The sequence below is a fragment of the Microtus ochrogaster genome, unplaced genomic scaffold (genome assembly GCF_000317375.1).
Source record: "Microtus ochrogaster isolate Prairie Vole_2 unplaced genomic scaffold, MicOch1.0 UNK1, whole genome shotgun sequence".
NCBI classification, from domain to species: Eukaryota; Metazoa; Chordata; class Mammalia; order Rodentia; family Cricetidae; genus Microtus; species Microtus ochrogaster.
The window spans coordinates 34,471,505-34,490,964 of NW_004949099.1; the positions used below are offsets into that span (position 1 = coordinate 34,471,505).

General features: G+C 48.5%; 1 protein-coding gene across 1 annotated transcript in view; it reads right to left on the reverse strand.

Moving 5' to 3' along the window:
* The window catches only part of B4galnt3 (beta-1,4-N-acetyl-galactosaminyltransferase 3), a 107,680-nt gene that overhangs the window by 10,284 nt on the left and 77,936 nt on the right, over positions 1-19,460 (reverse strand). The window contains exons 4-14 of the mRNA XM_005365137.2: positions 13,596-13,691; positions 13,058-13,148; positions 12,568-12,668; positions 12,107-12,174; positions 10,671-10,749; positions 10,461-10,527; positions 4,149-4,292; positions 3,170-3,279; positions 2,245-2,345; positions 1,951-2,012; positions 465-1,239 (exon numbers count right to left, since the gene is read on the reverse strand). Of these exons, the coding sequence (XP_005365194.1) occupies positions 465-1,239; positions 1,951-2,012; positions 2,245-2,345; positions 3,170-3,279; positions 4,149-4,292; positions 10,461-10,527; positions 10,671-10,749; positions 12,107-12,174; positions 12,568-12,668; positions 13,058-13,148; positions 13,596-13,691 (1,694 nt within the window). The remainder of the gene's footprint in view (positions 1-464; positions 1,240-1,950; positions 2,013-2,244; positions 2,346-3,169; positions 3,280-4,148; positions 4,293-10,460; positions 10,528-10,670; positions 10,750-12,106; positions 12,175-12,567; positions 12,669-13,057; positions 13,149-13,595; positions 13,692-19,460) is intronic.

A 19,460-nucleotide genomic window follows, 5' to 3' on the forward strand; every position in this document is an offset into this window, starting at 1 on the left:
CTCGAACTCACAGAGATCCGCCTGCCTCTGCCTCCCAAGTGCTGGGATTAAAGGCGTGTGCCACCACCGCCGGGCTTCTCTGAAAATCTTGATTGATTAAACAAATGAACATATGAAGTAAGAGAGGGTATAACGGAGGGGGGGAGGAAAGGGGACGTGAGGGACAGCAGGGCTCTAGCCACGCCCTCTAAGCTCCATCTGAGGCTGTGACTTATGTTTTCAGCCTGCTTTGCTTCTCTGTCCCCAAGCTCCCTCTCAGAGGGCAGATGCCAGTCTACCAAGCCTTGCTAGTCCTCAGCTCCAGTCAGGGTAGAGCCGCACAACCTTCTCACACCCCAGAATACCAGCAAAGGTTTGCTACTCCTGTAGCAGGAACCCTGCTTTCAGCCCGCAGGTCGGGGCTCCCCGAGGGCAGCGGCTGCTGTCTACCCTCGCCCCAGCCCCAGGGGAGCCCTTTACCTTACCCCCGGGTCCTCTGGCTGAGCTTTCTCAGGAAGACCCGTGTGACTTCCAGGGCCTCCTGCTCTGGAAGCAGCAGGTTGCCAGATGTGTTACAGCTCAGATCAATCCAGTCAGTCCTCAGGGCTTGGAAGTCGAGGTTCTGAGCACTGAAGGTCTGGTCCCAGTTCACCACTGGGTCAAACACAGGTACATATTCAAACGCCTCGCTCATGTCTTCCTCCTCTTCTTCCCCCTCTTCCTCTTCCTCCACTTCTCCTTCCTGGCCTGCCGCTACCACCACTTCCTCCTCCCCATGCCAGCCCCTGCTGGGAGCGGGAGCTTGGGGCTCCAGCCTGTCAGCCCGTCTCTGCTCAGCAATAAAAGATTCCACTTGATTCAGCCACTGAGACTGCTCCAGAGTCTTCCCGGGACTGTCCGCAGTGGATCGGGCTCTTGGAATGAGAGGCAGGTTCTTCAGGATCCCCTTGTCAGAATGAGACACATCATGGTTGGGCACAGGGCTTCTTTTCCCCTTCCTTTTCTCTGGCTGCTGGTCCAGGATGTCACTTGCCCTTGTTGGAAAGGGAGGTGTAGAGTTGTATTTGGGAAAAGGCACCAGTGGGCCGCTCTGCGGATGAGCCAAGAGCTTCCGGAGGTGGTAGTCAGTGACGCCCAGCCCCGGGGTGGGAGTAGTCTGTGGTTTCCTCCCTAGAGTCCCAGCGTCCTCGTCTCGGGAGGCGGGGATCTCCTCTGCTACATCTTCATACTGGGATTCTTCTAGAAGGCCATCCTCAAAACCTGTCAAGAATCAGTCCTCATTTCAGGAGGTTTCTATTCTTCCCAAAAGACACAAGCAGCAGATGGTTACATATGTGACAATACCAAGGGGGTCCAGGTGGGGGTCGTTTGCTGAGTGGCCCTGCACAAGTTACTCCACCTCCGTCACCCCAGTTTTGCTATGTACATGAAGGCTGATGGGCAGTATGGAGGTGTGCATGCCTATAATCACAACACTTGGAAGGTAGAGACAGGAGGATTGTAGCAAAGTTGAGTCTAGCCTGGTCTACACAGCAAGTTCCAGGCTATCCTGAATGCCTGCATGAGAGTTTGTCTTAAAAAAAAAAAAGCACATATGCAAATAAATAAAAGTTTAAAACAAACAAACCCCAACCTCTAAAAGGTTGCGGGCCAAGTGATATAAAACACCTCAAGCACCAGCACCATTTAGGACTCAACAAGTGACCTCAGCCATCCCTGGTCCCTCATGAAGGAAGGCCACAGCAACACAGGGTCTCTCTAGAGCATGCTTCCCTGGATTGTGATGAGGGATTGATCAGGAGGATTTGCATGCTAAGCTCCTCCTCCCTGGATTGTGATGAGGGACTGATCAGGAGGATTTGCATGCCAAACTCCCCGTGCAAGGCTATATTAGAATGTTCCCTAGAAAGAGACCACCGGCACCTGCAGCTAGGTGCGCCCTGGCAGCCTTAGCCACATTCGCCTCTGTACCTGGCTGTTCCAGGCCCTCTTTCCCTGGCTTGTCTATCTTGATATACTCCTGGAAGCTGGACCTGTAGGAGGAAGAGACATGTGTACACACACCAGACTCCTTACAGGTTCCACCTGGGCACGAGTGGAGAAAGGAGCTGTGACAGTCTGTTCTGTGAGGGTACATCCACACAGGTGCACGTGAGGGGTGCCCAGAACTCCTCAGTGTGAAGGGGCCCCTGCAGCCTAGGCAGTCTCCTGACTCCTACGGAGCCCCCAAAAGAACCTCCACTTTTCCCATTCAGCGCCACACACCTGTCCTGGTCGTAGGCACTTTCATGGTAGAAGCATTTATTGTGGGTCTCCATGTGGCTCAAACGGGTATAGTCATTGGGATAAACAAAGGACAGATGAACCTGAAAGCAGAGGAGACATGAGTGTGTGAGGGGGAGAATCCTGGGGAGGAACCAGCCTAGAATGAGCCGCACTGGATGGGGAAGGGCTGCTACGGAGTTGAACGTCACATCCAACTATGCAGTCCAGACTCCAGCGTTCTCAGGCCTGATCTTTTGGGTTCCCTGGGCCATCTGTCTCCCTTAGTTGTCACCAAGACCGTTCCCTCTTCCTTTTGCCACCCGATCCCCTTCTTCCATTCTGGAGCCTGTCTTTACCCACTAACTCTCTCAGCACTGTGCCCTTCCTACAATCCATTCCCTTTGCCCCTTAAACACAGCCTGAGCTCACCACCACCAAGAATGTCCTCAATCATGGCCCACACTCCCTGGCCTGACCATGACTCTTGACCACTTCCTTCTTGCCTCCGGTCCTCCATCTTCATCTCTAGGTGGTTCACGTTCTTTCTGCTCCTCCACTCTCCACACAGATAAAGCTACCACCCACATCTAGTACATTATCTCAAGCATCTTGTCAGTGAGTTTAAAATGTCACTGGCTACCCAGTTGCTGGACTGAGCAGACAGGACAGGGTTTGTGTGGCCCTTGGAGCAGAGTCACCAGGCTAAAGAACTGGGGGAGAGACAGATTCGAAGGCAGGGCATCTATCTTCAGGTTCTACAGGACAGTCCACCCTAGTGTGCACATCCAGGAATGAGAGACCATCCTGTCTGCTGGCTTGGGCACAGGAGGCACAGAGTCAGCTTTAGCCCATCTCCCATCCCCTGCACCCCAGCCATAGGCAGCAAGCCTTCCCCTGTCCTCTCTGGTCTAGGGGCACGACTTACAAAGCGGAGGCCTTGATAGCGCTGTAGCGGAAGCCCATCTACCAGGTAGCTGGGTTTGTAGGGACAATCAGGCAGGACATGGCGCAGATGGGACTTGGGGATCAGAGGCACTGAGAACAGAAGGGAAGAAGATTGGAGTGTGTGTAGAAGTGAGAACACAAATATCTTAGAATCTCAAAGGCTTCTTGGTGGGAGAGACCTGATGTCTTCCACCAGAGCAGCCTCCAACTGTAGTCATGGTGACAACTGTGGTGCCAATCCATGTCTATCAGCTGAGTCTGCCACAATGAGGCTGCCACTACTGTTCAGTGGTGGGGGCAGGGACGGCACAATTGGGTAACTGTCCAGTGACACTCCAAGGGGCCATGAGGCTCCACCTCAGCACACTCCCATCACCTAGATTTCCTCCCTTCCTCCCATGGGCCAGCTTTCGCTATTCTTTGGTTTCGTTTTTCTGAGACAGGGTCTGCCACGGTCACAAGCTCAGGATCTTCCTGCCTCATCCTCCTGACTGCTGGGACTGTAGAAAGGTGACACATCTGGCTGCCACTTTCTATGTCAAAGGGAAGAAACAGGGAACACTGTCAGCTTAAGATGTGAACACAACCAGCTGGGGGTGTGCTCCGTGGCAGGGCACATGATCACTCAGCTCAAGGTCCCAGATTCCATCCTCAGCATCAAACCAAAAGACTGAGCTATTCCACAGGCCGGCATTTGTGGCCAGAGAGGACTGTGCAGGGAAATCTGGACTCTCATTCCATTTCTGGTCTGGGATGGGGGTTAGACAATCACTCTATGATTTGTAGAATCATAAATCAGATAGAACTACTCCTGCAATTTTGGTCTGTATGCTATGTTTTACACTTCAAAGGGGAAAAGATTTTGTGATTTTGGGCCAACGATAGAATAGACAGGTCTCCTGCATCTTGTCCATCAACAGAGAGAACCCAGCTCATGCAGACCCTCACCAAGGACTTACCTCGATAGAGGGTGTCCCGAGGGTCAGGCCGCAGCATGTCAGCTGGTGGTTGCTCATCCCTGGGAGGAGTGTTGGAGGAGCTCACGTGACTTGCTGCTGTCTGTGGGATGTGGCCCACCTCATCCATCCTTAGGGTGGTCTCATCTGTGCCCAGGGAGAAGAGAACAGAAGAAGCTGTTGGACCTCACAGAATCGAGTGTGCTTTGATGGACAGGTGGAGGAGCTCAGGCACAGCCTCCGCATTCCTGTAGGTAAAGTCTAAGCTGTGCCGGAGCCCCTGCCTAAACCCTTGCCCTTGGATGCCCCAAAACTTGTGGGTTTAGCTGGCTCCCTGTGAACCTGCTTCACCTCATGGCCAGAGCATATCATGATTTTGCATAGACTAGAAAAAGACACCTTTCCTCCTCAAAATTCTTTACTGATGTGGGAAATCCTTCTGTATATGTGTTGCTTTTATTGGTTGATGAATAAAGGTGTTTTAGCCAATGGCTCAGCAGAATAAAGCCAGGCAGGAAATCTGAACAGAGATATATAGAGAAAGTAGGTGGAGTCAAAGAGACACCATGTAGGTGTCAAAGGAAAAAATATGCCAGAACATTACCAGTAAGCTACAGTCTCATGGCTGTAGTGATATTTCATTTGTATTTTAATAAATAAAGCTTGCCTGAAGATTAGAGTAAAACAGCTCCCCAGTCAGCCTGACTGACCAGGCAGTGATGACATACACCTTTAATCCCAGTAGCCACACTAGTTTGCCATAGAAACCAGGTGGTAGTGGTACATGCCTTTAATCCCCTGCCCTAGAGAGGAATATAAAATGGGAAGAGACAGCTCTCACACACAGTCTCATTCTGAGATTTCTGGAGGCACGACCACCATTTCAGACTAAGGTAGAGGTGAGTGGCTGGCTGTTTTGATTTTCTGACCTTCAGGTGCCCAAAAGTTTGGCAAAAATTTCCACATAAAGCCCGAGAAAGCTTTAAAAAAAGAAAAAAAAAAAGAATTCTAGACAAACATGGTGGCACACAACTTTAATCCCAGCACTTGGGAGGCAGAGGCAGGTGAATCTCTGTGAATTCAAGGGCAGCCTGGCCTACAGAGCAAGATCCAGGACAGCCAGGGCTACAGAGAAATACTGTCTCAAAACCCCCCAAAATTTTAAAAAAGGCACATAAAAGTGAAAAATACACAAAGAATCTAGATTATAGCTGGGCGGTGGTAGCGCACGCCTTTAATCCCAGCACTTGGGAGGCAGAGGCAGGCAGATCTCTGTGAGTTCAAGGCCAGCCTGGTCTACAAAGGGAGTTCCAGGACAGGCTCCAAAGCTACAGAGAAACCCTGTCTCGAAAAAACAAAAAAAAAGAAAAAAAGAAAAGAATCTAGATTATATATCTTATTGTGTTTTCTTTGAATTTTTCACTATCAATGAGCTGACTACAGAAAGACATTTCATTGTACAGGCTGCTAATCTAAACCAACATATATATTTTAAAGGTATATTGACTTCAAAATTTAAATCTAAGGACATGTTAGTTTGGAAAACAGGTTCTGCTTTTGTTTCTATAGAAGATAAAAAGCTGTGGATTCCTTACCAACTAACTAATATGGTTTGATCAAACAAGACCCCCTGAAGCGATGGCCCAGTTGGTCCAACATCCATGACAGCTTCAGGACTGCTGGATAAGGTGGACCAACCACACAGGATACCTGATAAAAGACCTGATTGACAGCACCCCCAATTAGCAAAAAGCAGTTTGGCAAAAACAACAACCAAATTTCAAAAATGATTTTTTATAAACATTTGTTTTCATTTAAAGGAGGTTGATTATAAATGGTTAATAGTCACAGTCAAGATCTTCCTAAAGAAATAAAAAGCTTACATTGAATGAATACTTTACATTGGTATGGTCTTTGATTTACTGATACAAATTTAAGGACAATTTTGTTCTATGTATATTAATACTCTAAGGTATTATGTTTATACAGCTCATTTGAAAATGTAATATATAATTAAAATTATGGATTAATAGATAGTCATCTATAATAGTCAAACTGTAGTCGTGTTAGGTTTTCTAGATGTCAGAGATATATTTCAGATGGATAGGTATTCTTTAAACCTTTCTAAGACCTACAGAATATGGCATTTAAAATGTTTTAAGAACTTAGACTTTTCTCAACAGTGAGACATGTCTGCTTCTGGCAGTACCAATTACTTTAGAGAGGCTGATGGGCACTAAAGAAACTCATTATGGAATTTGCCTTCAATGTGACAAGGCTAGTTGTTTGGGCAAGAAACCACTCTTGCCTGAGGCTTGAACCCACGACTCTGACATTAAGAGTCTCAAGCTCTACCAATTGAGCTATACTTATTGTATAGTTTTGTTTTAGATTTAGAACCCTCTTATTTAGACAAAAGGGGAAGGTTTTGTAGCCTTGGTTCATACAACAATAATACACTCAGTCACACACCTAGCAATGCCAGTGGGCAATTCCTGAAACAGCATGGCTTGGGTTCAAGACTTTTGTATGCTATAAGATGGTGTTTTTAAGGTGCATGTAAAGTTTGATGCTCTTATAGACACATAACAGACCAATGATAGGAAACAGGAATGCCAGCATTTTGAAAAGCTGTTAAGTGAATTTTGGCTTAGAATTAGGAAAGAATTTCCAAAATGGTCCTTAACATAACTTCTAGTTTGTATCACTTATATATGCTGAAAGCAGGGCTCTCAGCATTGGTGATTATAAAATTAAAATATTGACCAAGGGGCTGAGGATATACCTCAGTGAGTAAGCATGTCTGCTTCACAAACATGACTTTGAATCTCAGAATCCACATAAAAGCTGGGCATCGCCTGTAGCCCCGGTGCTGTGGAACAAAAATAGGTAGTTCCCAGGGACTCACTCGCCAGCCAGCCTGGCCAAAACAGTAGCTTCAGTTCCACTGAGAGACCCTGTCTTCCGGGAATCAAGTGGGAGCAATATAGCAGGACACCTGACACCTTCTCTGGCACACACACACTTACAATATTGATTACTTGAAAAAAAAAAAACCTGGAAGATGTTCCCTATTCTACAACATCAAATATTCAGCCAAAGTTTAATCTTTCTAAATAAGTGTATTTGGTTCTCAAGACAGGGTCTCACCATGTAGCCCTGACTGTTCTTTACCTCACTATATAAACCAGGATGGCCTTAAACTCACAGAGATCTGCCTACCTCTGGCTCTTGAGTGCTGAGATTAAAGGCATATGACACTACATCTGGCCCAAGACTTATTTTTACTTTTATTTATATGTTTGTATGTCTGTCCATGTGAATACATGCCATATGGGCATATGCCTGGGAAGGCCAGAAGAGGGCATCCCATCTCTTGGCTCTGGTGTGACAGTTAACTGTGCCTGACCTGATACGCATGCTAAGAACTAAACTCAGCCTCTGAGGAGCAGTAAGTGCTTTTTTTTTGTTTTGTTTTGTTTTTCAAGATAAGATTTCTCTGTGTAACAGTCTTGACTGTCCTGGAACCTGCTTTGTAGACCACGCTGGCCTCGAACTCACAAAGACCCACCTGCCTCTGCCTTGAGTGCTGGGATTAAAGGTGTGTGCGAACACCACCTGCTGAAGATGTTACTTTTAATTTTAACTTTTTTCTGAACTGGGGGTGAAAACCAGGATATTGTACATGCTAGGCAAGTGTTCTACTACCAAGTCGCAACCCAGCTCTGACATTTATTATTATTATTATTATTTTATTATTATTGGTGGTGGTGGTTTTTTGAGACAAGAGTTTCCTGAAACTCACTCTGGAGACCAGGTTGGCCTTGAACTTAGAGATCTGTGTGCCTAGGACACCCAAATGCTGGGATTAAAGATGTGCGCCACTACCACCTGGCTCAACATTTTTATTTGTTTTCATTTTTTTTCTTGAGTCAGAGGCTTGATGTGTAGTGCACGTTGGCCTTGAACTCAAGATCCTCTTACATCAGCTTCCTGAGTGCTGAGATTACAGGGTGTACCACCAAGCATAGTCATTTTTACTTTTTAGTGGGGCCTTGGAGTACCAGTCATGCCGAGACAATGAAAAACAGTGAAAAGAACCAAAAAGTTCACATTCTGCAAATTTAAAGAAGACGACAGTTTTGAGCTGGGCTGTGGGGGAGCACACCTTTAATCTCAGCACTCAGGAGTCAGAGGCAGGTGAATCTCTGAGTTCGAGGCCACTGAGTTCCAGGACAGCGAGAGTACACAAAGAAACTCTGTCTTGGGAAAAAAAATAAGTAGATGATAATTTCTCTTTGTGGTCTTGACTGAGTAAGAGCCATAGCACAAAAAGACTGGCTCTATTTGTCAACCTTTTTTAAAATAACGTACTTTTTTTTTTTTTGAAACAGGGTTTCTCTGTGTAACATTCCTGGCTTCCTGGAGTTCGCTCTGTGGTGGTGCCACTCAGCATCACGATTGCTGCTTGGCTGAAGAAGCTGCGGGATGGAGTTCTGGTTTCTGGTTGAGTGGAGACCGCTCCACTTCCTCCGTTAGATTTAGTACTTAAAAATGAAATCATTTGTACAGTGGTCTCTGGATTTACTGACTTGTTTCCCTTTGTCCTCAAAATATAAATGGTCTGAGATGGCTTGGGAAAGGGAATAAGATAAATAAACTTATTTAAAAAAAAAATAACAGAGCCTACACATTTCAAAGTATCAGTATGGGTGAAATGGCTGAGCAGGATGTTCTAGCTAGCCTCCAAAGAAGGGGAAAGAACAAAATCACAGGTGAGTTTGGGAACATTTTCTGCTTACTTTGTAGTGAAGGTATTAATGCTTTTATAAATATAAAATGCAAATTTAAATACTAAAAGTCAAGACAAAAGGATATGATTTTACACTGTAAATTAATCATTAAGAGATTATAAAAATAAAAAGAGTATTGTAGAAATTATATTTGCTATATAAATAAGGACATATATAAAGTTTTAATATAGATTATAGTATAATTTGATGAAAATTTTTGCTTTGCTTATTACACGTTAAAAATCACCCTTTTAGATTCTAAACTATCTAGCCATGAGGAAATATTAAAGGCCTCTCCTCCTCTGCTTAGTTAAATTTTGTTTACTTGCTCCTGGATCTGTGATCATTGGATTTTATGATTACAATTATTGTATAATTTTAGGATGCGTTTATTCATGTTGGGAAAATAGTCACATATTAGATATTTTTGAAATGCAAATATAGATTAATATTGTAAGATATGAAAATAAACTATGTGGCCCTGGGAAGAGAGAGATATACACATATTCTCTCCTGTAGGTGGCCTCCCAAGTGCAGTGATAAATAATATATTCCTAGAGGCTCAGAAAAAGATTCAAATTGCTGTCTGGTGCAGCTTCTTTATATCACCTGCTACATCCACTCTTCTCAAAGTCCTGACCTCTGCTGGAGCTGGTACCCAGCAGCTCTGGAGACCAGGCTGGCTTCGAACTCAGAGGTCCTCCTGCCTCTGCCTCCTGAGTGCTGGGATTAAAGTCATGTGCCACTACCACATGTATTTTTAATTATAAATACATGTTTAATTATAGTAGAATTACATTGCTTTCTCCCTTCCTGTTTCTCCCTTCAGGCCCTCCCAAGACCTCCACTTTCAAATTGATAACCTCTTTGTCTTTGATTATTATTGTGACATTCATATATACACATACATATGTATATGTATGCACAAATAAACATGTACAACATGCTGAGTCTGCTGTCCATCAACTGTCAACCTCAAGTGAGCCCCATGGTCCCAGGGTCCCTTGTAGTTTTATTCAAAATGATAGGCATGGGTGGGCAAGGGCATTTTTCAGAGATGAGGGCTCTAGCAGGTTCTCTTTGTATTATTTCTTTTTCTATATTTAATTTTTTTAGATGCACATATATTGTACTCTGAACATATTTCTCGCTCCGTGTCTATCTTTAAGTTTCCATATGATAGCCTTGAATATGTGATCCCCCTGCCGCAGCCTCCCTAGTGCAGGCAGATCTCGGAGTTCCAGGACTGCCAAGGCTACACAGAGAGAACCCTGTTTCAAAAACCCAAACCAACACATCTGAAACTACCACATCTGTGTCTAGCACGTTCTTAAACGAACTTCTGACCCTAGAGAGTAAAGGCCCCCTAACTGAAAGGTGCCTCGAACTTTTATTCTCTCTGGACCTTCTTCATACAGGTGTTCTAAGTAGCAGAACTTCTCTCCGCCCCTCCAACCTCACCCTGGGCCACATCCTCCTGAATGGAGTGGCATGTGCTTCCAGGCAGGCAGAGCCTACTTACTTGTGAAGAGGGACAAGGAGGGGGAGTCAATGATGGTGAACTTGGCTCCAGGGTCATTCCGTCTCCACTAGAATTAGAGGAAGGGCACAGACATTGGAGGACACTGGATTTGGGACGGCGTTCAAGAGCTATGGGGAAGGGAATGCTGGGAAAGGCGTGTGGGGTGCGGGGAGGAGGGGGATAGGAGGATGGGATAATGAAGTCACTCACCGCAATCTCCACGTGATCGGTGCCCTCGTCATTCTGTTTGTGCAGCACCTCAAAGTAGTACCTGAGGGAGGCTGATAGGCTGGCAGAAGGAGACAGGAAAGGGCTTCTCCTCAGCTGGTCCCCTCGTCCACCTCTCCCACTTAGAAGCTCCCTGATGCTCTTTTCTCTTCCCAAGAGCTTGTCCTTTAACTACCCCCCCCCCCATGCACCCCTGACAGCTGACCTTGGCTTTCTTTCTGTAAAGCCAAATATAAGTAGTTCACAAGTCAGTTGGGGGACCCAGTGAAATAGGCCTTAGGGAGCAGCTGCTGCACGGGAGAGCCACAAGAGGGTCGGTGCTTTGACTGACCCTCCGTGGCTGTCAGGAAGAGGCCCCATAATCTTTAGTAATTTGCCCAACATCAGCAGGTAGTAAGCAGTGCTGGAATTTGGATCAGGCAGCCTTGCTTTAGGGTCCATGCCCGACACTGAGAGAACTCAGAACGCTCACACTAGTGTTGGCACAAAGCAAGGGCTGTTTGCAAGCTAGGTCTGCTCAGCCTGTGGCTGTGCCAGCCACCAGGTGGCGGGCTGAAGCTGCACCAGATTCAGAGTCCACTGATTTATCCAGATCACTTCAAAGGCATCCTTCCAGTTCCCTGTCTGGATCCCTCTCTTAAGTCCCAGAGCAACCACGAGGCTGTCTTTCTGTGTGAGAGCATTTCAAGGTCTGGAGAAAATGGGAAGGCAAGGGCGGGACGAAAGGAGACCTTGAGTGCCACTCAATGTGTGTGTGGCTTCCATCAGTCACAAAGCTTCCCTGGGCTTGAGTGGCCGCATCTAAAATGAAGAAGGCAGCTGCAGAGATAGCTTACAAGAGTGAGCACTGCTCTTGTGGAGGACCAATGTTCGGTTCCCAGCACCCACGTGGCAGCCTATGACCACCTGTAAAACCAGTTCCAGGGAAAACAAAACAAAACAACAACAACAACAAAAACCAGCTCCAGATAATCCTTCTGTCCTCTGAGGGTGCCAGGGCCGCACATGGCACACCCATATGCATGTAGGCAAAACATACTCATTTAAAAAAAGAAACTATCCAGGAAGTGGTGGTGCACGTCTTTAATCCCAGCACTCGGGAGGCAGAGGCAGGCGGATCTCTGTGAGTTCGAGGCCAGCCTCGTCTATAAGAGTTAGTTCCAGGACAGGTTCCAAAGCTACAGAGAAACTTTGTCTCGAAAAAATAAAAAACAAACAAAACAACAACAACAAAAAAGAATCTAAAAAAAATTTATAAAATAAGGAAGGGCAGGGCAGACGGCTTCTGTGTAGGCAGACCATGTGGACGCTCGGGCACAGGAACCCTAAGCCACAAGCTGGTGGAGAGGGTGAGGAGAGGCCCTCCGGCTCTCTCGTGCTGGTTGGCCTGGTACTGCAGTGACCCCTCCCCTACTCACCTCACTGGCTTGGAAATTTGACTCTGAAATTTCCCAAACTCTCCGGGGGCTGTCCATTCCTTTCCTGTCTAGAAGTGTGCGGAGAGGGGAGGGAAGAAGGGAGAGGGAAGAAGAGAAGACAGAGGAAAGGAAGAAGAGAAGTGAGAGAAACAGAAGACGGAGTTAGGGAGGACGGCTGGCCAACACACATCCGCCCCCACTTCCCATAGACAACCAGCCCAGCGGGAATCTTCAGCATGGGGCTGAGGGACAGCGGAACTCAAAAGATAGATGTGGCCGGATCCCCACTCCGCCCACATCTCACACGCCCTTTGCGGTATAGGGTGGAGCACCATGCGTGGCTTCTGTCCCTTCTTCAAGCGGGCAGTGCTAATGGCTAAGGAGGCCCCCAGTAGTCTCATGTACTACAAGACCGACTGCCCCCAGGGATCAGTGAGAATCAGGGGCTGAGCTGACCCTACCTTGCCCACACTGGCGAGCAGCTGAAGGCCCGAGACCTGGTCATCATGACTCAGCCAGAATTCAGCATTGTCATCAGCAGCGATGGCAAACTGGATCTTCCCTGGGCAATGGCAGAGTGTCTGGGTGAGTCAAGGAGGGCCCTGGCACCAGGGCTGAAAGCCTACATTATGCCTGGGCATTAATTCCCTTCACTCATGGCGCCTGGCTGCCCCCCACCTTTGCCTATGGGGGGACTCTACATTCTGGGGTAGCAATATGAAGATGGAGAAGGACTTATGGAGACCAGCCAGTTCCAGCTGCAAGAGAGAGAGAGGCGGCAGCCTGAAGCTATTGGGTGAGAGTTCACCATGCTTCAGTTTCCCCTCTCCCTTGATGATGGGCTAACAGGGACTCAGTGTGATGTATTTTCCTAGCTTGAACATATGTTTCTAGAACCTTCCTGAAGTACTCAAGAGCAGGAAGAAGGATGAGGCTTTGGGGCTGCCTCACCATCAGTAAAAGGGTGCAGGTAGCCAAATATGCGGAGACCATAGTTGGTCCACTTGGGGGACACAGCCAGCTTCCTCAGGGTTGTGCGGATCTATGTCGAGAAAGATGAACTGTTACTCAGAATCAGGAAGAAGAATTGAAGGGATTTGAGTCGGAGCTACTCAAGACTAGTGGGAAGACCAGGAAGGGAACAGGAGATGAGAGACCAGGGGTGTGGCACAGCGTGTGGCGTTCACTATAAATGTCAGGTCTCACTCAGTTCTTGGTCCGGGTGACCTCGGGCAATGCACAACTTGCGCACCTGGACATGTTGGCCCTGGATAAATACCAAGAGAGCCTACACTGAATGCCAGGCTGCAGGAGCCTCGGGGAGGGAGAAGACAAGATATTCTAAACAGAGGATGAGGGGGCCCACGAGACCAAAGGAATAATAGAGATTGCAATGGGCTGAGGAGGGGCAGGGAAGGAGGCAGGTGGGAGGGATGAGGTGGAGGGGACACAGATGGTCTGGGACGCAGACATCCCTGCAGGCACTTACGTGGGGATACAGTGGGAAGTGCAGGTTCCTCCTGAGCTGCTGGATAGAGCTGCCACACCAGTCCTCAAACACATGCAGGTTGGCATGTCCCCGGAACTGTGCGGAGGAGAAGGGACAATGAGCGAGCAGCAGCGACCTGTGCTCAGCCCTGGAGCAGAGCAGGCAAGTGGGCACAGTGCTTCCTGTATATTCCATGGACGGCTTGGTTCCCAGCCCATGGTGCTTCTGGGAGATGGCAGAACCTTTAGGCGGTGGGGAATCTTGAAGGGCACAGTTAGGTCATTGGGTTGTGCCCCTGAAGGGGATATCGGGGTCCCGGCTATTTTGTCTTACTTGACTTTCCAGTCCTTTGCTACCATGATGTACTCAGCAGCCAGAAGCCCAAAGCAACTGGGCCAAGGAAGCCTAGGACTGAACCTCTGAAACTGTGAGCCAAAGCAACCCTTCCCGCTTTACGAGTTGGTTATCTCAGACATGACAGAAAGCTAACAACAGCCCGCTGGCCTGACTCGACAGATGGGTCAAGTATGCACACATGCCTGCAGATACACACAACACCTTCCTCATTCCTTCCGGGCAGGCAGGGAGCTGCCTTGCATTCCACAGGAGTGGGCACAAGGAGCACAAGAGGGACAAAATGGCAGAAGTGACAGAGGGAACTAGGAAGGGCTTGTGCCCGCCCTGCTCCCCCCCCCCTTCCTCATGGAAGGCCCTGCAGCAGTCTGACAGGCAGGAAACTTTATATATGCATAGTGGTCTTCACATTCTGGCTGGGGGAAGCAGCTGAGTAAGACTATGGCGACATCTGGGACCCCTCCGGGTCTTGCAGCACCAGGGCCTCCTGTAGCTCACAGGTTCCTGGCAGCACTAAGTTGGCAGAAAAAGAAGTGTCTGCCCTTTCTCTGTCCCTCTCTGCTGTGGCATTGGAAGGGGACAGGCCTAGACCTGGAGCAAAGGTTCTTGCCAAAGACAGGCCAGAGTCAACAGCCATACTCCAGGTGAGTGAGGGGCTATGTTTAGGAAGCGAAGAGAAGCAGGGATATGGTCCCAGCTGAGCCACAGTTTCAAATTACTCCAGTCCTTCACCAGAGCTGAGCGCATTCCGCATGGCGCCTCATCCATACACACAAACAGGTCCTGCCCTGCCCCGCCACCCTAACTGGAGCGTGTCCGATCCAAAATCTGAATCACTCTTAAGAAAAAAGTGGGCAGAAGTGGAACAGGCACCCAGACCGAAGGACTCGTTTTGGGTCCTCCATGCAGTGATAGTGATGCAGGATGAGGTGCTGGGAAGATGGCTCAGTTAGTACAACCTTGCCACAGGAGCACAAGCACTCCGTCCCCAGAAGTCTCTGAAAAGGCTGGTGAGAGCCTGGAATCCGAAGACGGGGAGGGGGAGACAGAGGATCCCTAGAGCCAGCAGGCCAGCCTAGTCCTAAGTGGGCAAGCCCCAGGCTAATGAGATCTTATCTCAGAACTCGAGGTAGATGGCCCGGAGGAAGACGCCATAGGTTGTCTTCTGGCTCCCACGGGCACCAGCACACATGTATACCCCCAACACACAATTCTTAAAAAGGGGTATGTGGCAACAGGAATGCTGAAGGTCTACGTTAGGCTGCAATGACCGGCAAGGTTTCACGGCCAGGGTCCCACTGCTAGCCCCTGAAGACAGAGGCTAGCTTGTCCCTCTCTGACCTGGAAGCACACGAGCTGAGTCAACACTTGGGCAGTAGCCATCGCTCATAGGGATACAAGAAGCAGGCTGGGGTGGGCGAGAAAGTGTGTGGGCCGGTAGGTGGGAGGCGGGTTCCGAGGAAGGGAAGAATGGGGACATTATGCTGCTTCTGAGGAAATTCCTCAAGTTCAGCTTCAAAGAATCAGTTGTCTGCTCCAAGTGGTCTACTTTTTAGTCCTCCCCAAAAGACCTCCAGGTCAGAGAACTCTGGTCCCCAAAAGAGCAAGGGAACAGAGGGGGAACACAGCTACCAGAGAGGTCTGCAGTGTGAAGCCTGGAGCTAGGAGGCCAGGCTAGGCCTGAAAGCAGCTTGGCCTGAGGGCAGGTAGACACCAACCCTCACGGCTCCTCCCCAGGCGGTCTAGGCACGGGAGTCTGAGGTGCTATGGAAAGCCAGCAGGGCAGACCAAGAGTGAGTGAGATTATTTATTAGCCCTTTCTTTGGGGTACACCTCACCCAACATTTGGCTGAGTCTCAGACCTTTGTCCCCAACCTCTGACTGTGGGGGTGTCTTGGAGACCCACATTGACAACACCATCCAGAGTTTGTGTTACTCCATCGTAGGGACTCTGAACTAGCAAAGACAAAAGGCCAGCCGGGGAGGGGAGGTTTCCTCCTCCAAACAGTAGCTGTGATGGTTTGGAACCTGCATTTAGCTGTAGGGAAGAAAGTATTAATTGGATGGTCTCATTTAGAAGGGAGGATATCGGGGCTCAGGAAATGGCTCCCTGAGAGAACACACAGTAATTACCCCGTGGAGACGGAGGGGCAGAAGGGAGTATTTAAGTAGAGCAAGGGCTGTCCACTGCTTCCCCTTCCAGCTGTACCTCTGCCCGGGCTTGCCAGGCCAGCAGCATGGCATGTGGCCTATGTGGATGACAGTCCCTCCAGTACTGAGTCCTCTTACTGCTTCCAGGAAGGTTCTGGAGCAGCTCGGCTGGTGTGATGGCCCAAGTCACTCCGCAGCTGAACACTTGAGGTGACCACAGAATAAAACCTCACTGTGATCTTGATGACCGACCTGCCTTCCCAGCCCTCACCACACACCATACCCTCCCTGCCATACTTACCCACATCTAACTCCCAACCTTTGCCCCAAACCATCCAGCTCTCGACTTCCCACGCTCTCCCAAATACTGTTTCCTAATCAGGCCCCATGCTTTCTTCCCCACATGGCAGGCTCCTATCTATTCTTCAAGTTTTCTCAGATACTTCTGAGGCCCTCTTGGCCTGCCCTGGAAGAGCTAACAGCTCCCTCCGCCGTGTCCCACCATATCTGAATTATCGGAATGGACGGATGATCGTAGAAGCTGAATTCAGAGGAATAAATTCCGCCACTGAGTACCAGGTCACGTGTTCACCGTGCAGTTAGCTGAAAGAGAGCGGAGTGCAGCTCAGGGGTGTAGTGTCTGGGGAGAAGATGGAGAGAGGGAGGGAGGAAGGGAGGGGGACACTCAAATCAAAGACCAAGACTTCAGATGTGTAAAATGGTGTCACCCGTGTTTGGAGCTGTGGCAGAAGGACAGAGGGACAGGAGAGATCAGTTGCCGTGGCTGCGGGTACTGTCTGGCCCTTGCTGGAGCCACTGTTCTGTCAAAAGCCCAGCACACGTGGTGGGTGGGTCGGCTTGGAACCGGTGAGGCCTTACCTGATCTCAGTGTGCAGCCAATCACACTGGTTCCTACACACCGGGTTCCTGGGTAGCGTTCGGAACAATTTGATCTACTCCTCCACACTTTTTCTAAGATAGTGCTGGGAATGGAATCTGGGGTCTCATGCCAGTGAGACAAATACTACCAATAAATTACACTCCTAACCTCTGACCTGCTCTTGAGTGGACAGTGCTCCCTGTGGAACAAAGGGGCTCCCGATGCTAGAAAGAAAGGGGCCATTCTGGAGCTTGAGGAAGGCTGGAGGCCATTCTGTGGAGCCTGATGGGTGGAGCTACCCCACTCATACAGAAGGTTCATAAGGAACCGGCATGCTAGAGGTGTGTCACCAAGCGACCAAAGTGAAGAAGAGGTGAGAGAAACTGCAATGATGGTGCTCTGGGCTTGGAAACCGGAGAGCCCAACCCACAGCAAAGCTCACACAAGCGTTCACAGCGGCACTAGTCAAGGTGGCCCTGGATCAGCAACAATCTGTCTGCCAACAGAAGAAGAGAAAATAAAAGGCGAATAGCTCTCCCTGTCTCCATCCTCCTAGGAACTTCTGCTCCGTGACAGCCAAGCAGAGGGAGGAGCCACTGTGTCGGCCCAAGCCAAGGAAGAAGACCAGCAGATGACTAAGTGATGGGCAGCTGTGCCCTGCAAACCAGGGAGCTGGTGCTGCCATCTAGAATGTTCCCCTCGGTGGTCTAGAACTCATATGGCCACTACATCGCCAAAGGCCACTTTGGTAGGACCAAGACAGTCTCTGAGGGTGTCTTGGACCCTGTAACATTGTTCTTAGTTACAAGAGTGGCACATGAACAATAACTCATCCCTTCTGCGGTCTCAGCCAGAGAAGTCTTAAGGTATGGCTTTTCCATGAGATGCCATCCTACACCACTACAAAATGTCATGTTACCTTGTGGCTGAACTCTGTAAACCTCATATGGGTGACAGAAGTCAGACCCATCGGGACTCATCTCATGATTCCATTTCTATGCCGTATCTGGGACAGCCAAATGAAGAGCCAGGAAGTAAACAACTTTTCTCTTACAGAGGACATGGGTTCAGTTCCCGGCACTCACCTATAACTCCAGATCTGGAGATATGACACCCTCTTCTGTCCTCTATGGGCACCAGGAACACATATGATGTCCATACATACATTAAACAGAACACTCATACACATAAAATAAAAAATAAAAAAATATATAAAGCAGATAGCTCTGTACCTAAGGCTGGGACAAGAGTGTGGTGACAGGGTATGGCTGGGGATGCAGGGCCTTCTTTTCCTTTTATGACACAATGTCTCATGTAGCTCAGGCCGTTTTCACACTTGTTATGTAGCTAGGGATGATCCTCCTGCCTCCACTTCCTGAGATTATAGGTGTGTGTCACCATGCCCAGTTTATACAGAGCTGCAGACTGAACCCAGGCAAGTCCTCTGCCAACTGATCTACATACATTCTCAGCCCTGGCTTCCTTATCTATCTGTATGAATTGTATCTCAGGCCTCACAAATTCCAAGCAAATGATCTACCACTGAGAGTCTGAGTCAGCAAGATGCGGAGTCTTCAACAAAGCACAACTCTGTCAATAAACCAGAAGCTACTGGGTTGCACACTGTCTGAGTGAGTGATGTGTAAGGAATATGAGCTAGATCTCATAACATTTTTTGTTGTTGTTTTATTTTGATTTTTGAGACAAGGTCTCAACATGTAGCCTGATGTGGGAGTCCCCTCTGTGTGCTGTGATTACCATTAATGGATAAAGAAACTCCCTTGGCCTGTTGATAGGGCAGAACTTAGGTAGGCGGGAAGGACTGAACTGAATGCTGGGAGAAAGAAGGGTAGAGTTAAGAGACGCCATTGCCGCCAGAGTCAGACATGTTGAAACTTTGCCGGTAAGCCACTGCCACGTGGCAATATACAGATGAATAGAAATGGGTTAAATCAATGTAAGAGTTAGCCAATAAGAAGTTAGCACTAATGGGCCAAGCAGTGTTTAATACAGTTTCTGTGTGATTATTTCGGGGCTGAGCAGCCAGGCAGCCGGGAACCAACAAGCCTCTCTCCCCCAACAACAGCCTAGATATTCTCAAACCCAAAGTGATCCACCTGCCTCATACTCCCGAGTGCCGGGATTACTGATATGCACCATCAGGTCTCTTTCCAAAATTCTATTTTTAAAAGCAGCAACAAGGACCAGGAAGATGCCTCAGTGGTAAATAAAGCATTTTCCCCACAAGCCAACACCCTGAGCTCCATCTTCACCAGATAAACAGCTGGTGTTGTGGATCATGTCTGCCATCCCAGCCATCCTACTGTGAGATGGAGGCAGAGAATCCCTGCAGTCCTACTGTGAGAGGGAGGCAGAGAATCCCGACAGTCCTACTGTGAGAGGGAGGTAGAGAATCCCGGCAGTCCTACTGTGAGATGGAGGTAGAGAATCCCTGCAGTCCTACTGTGAGAGGGAGGTAG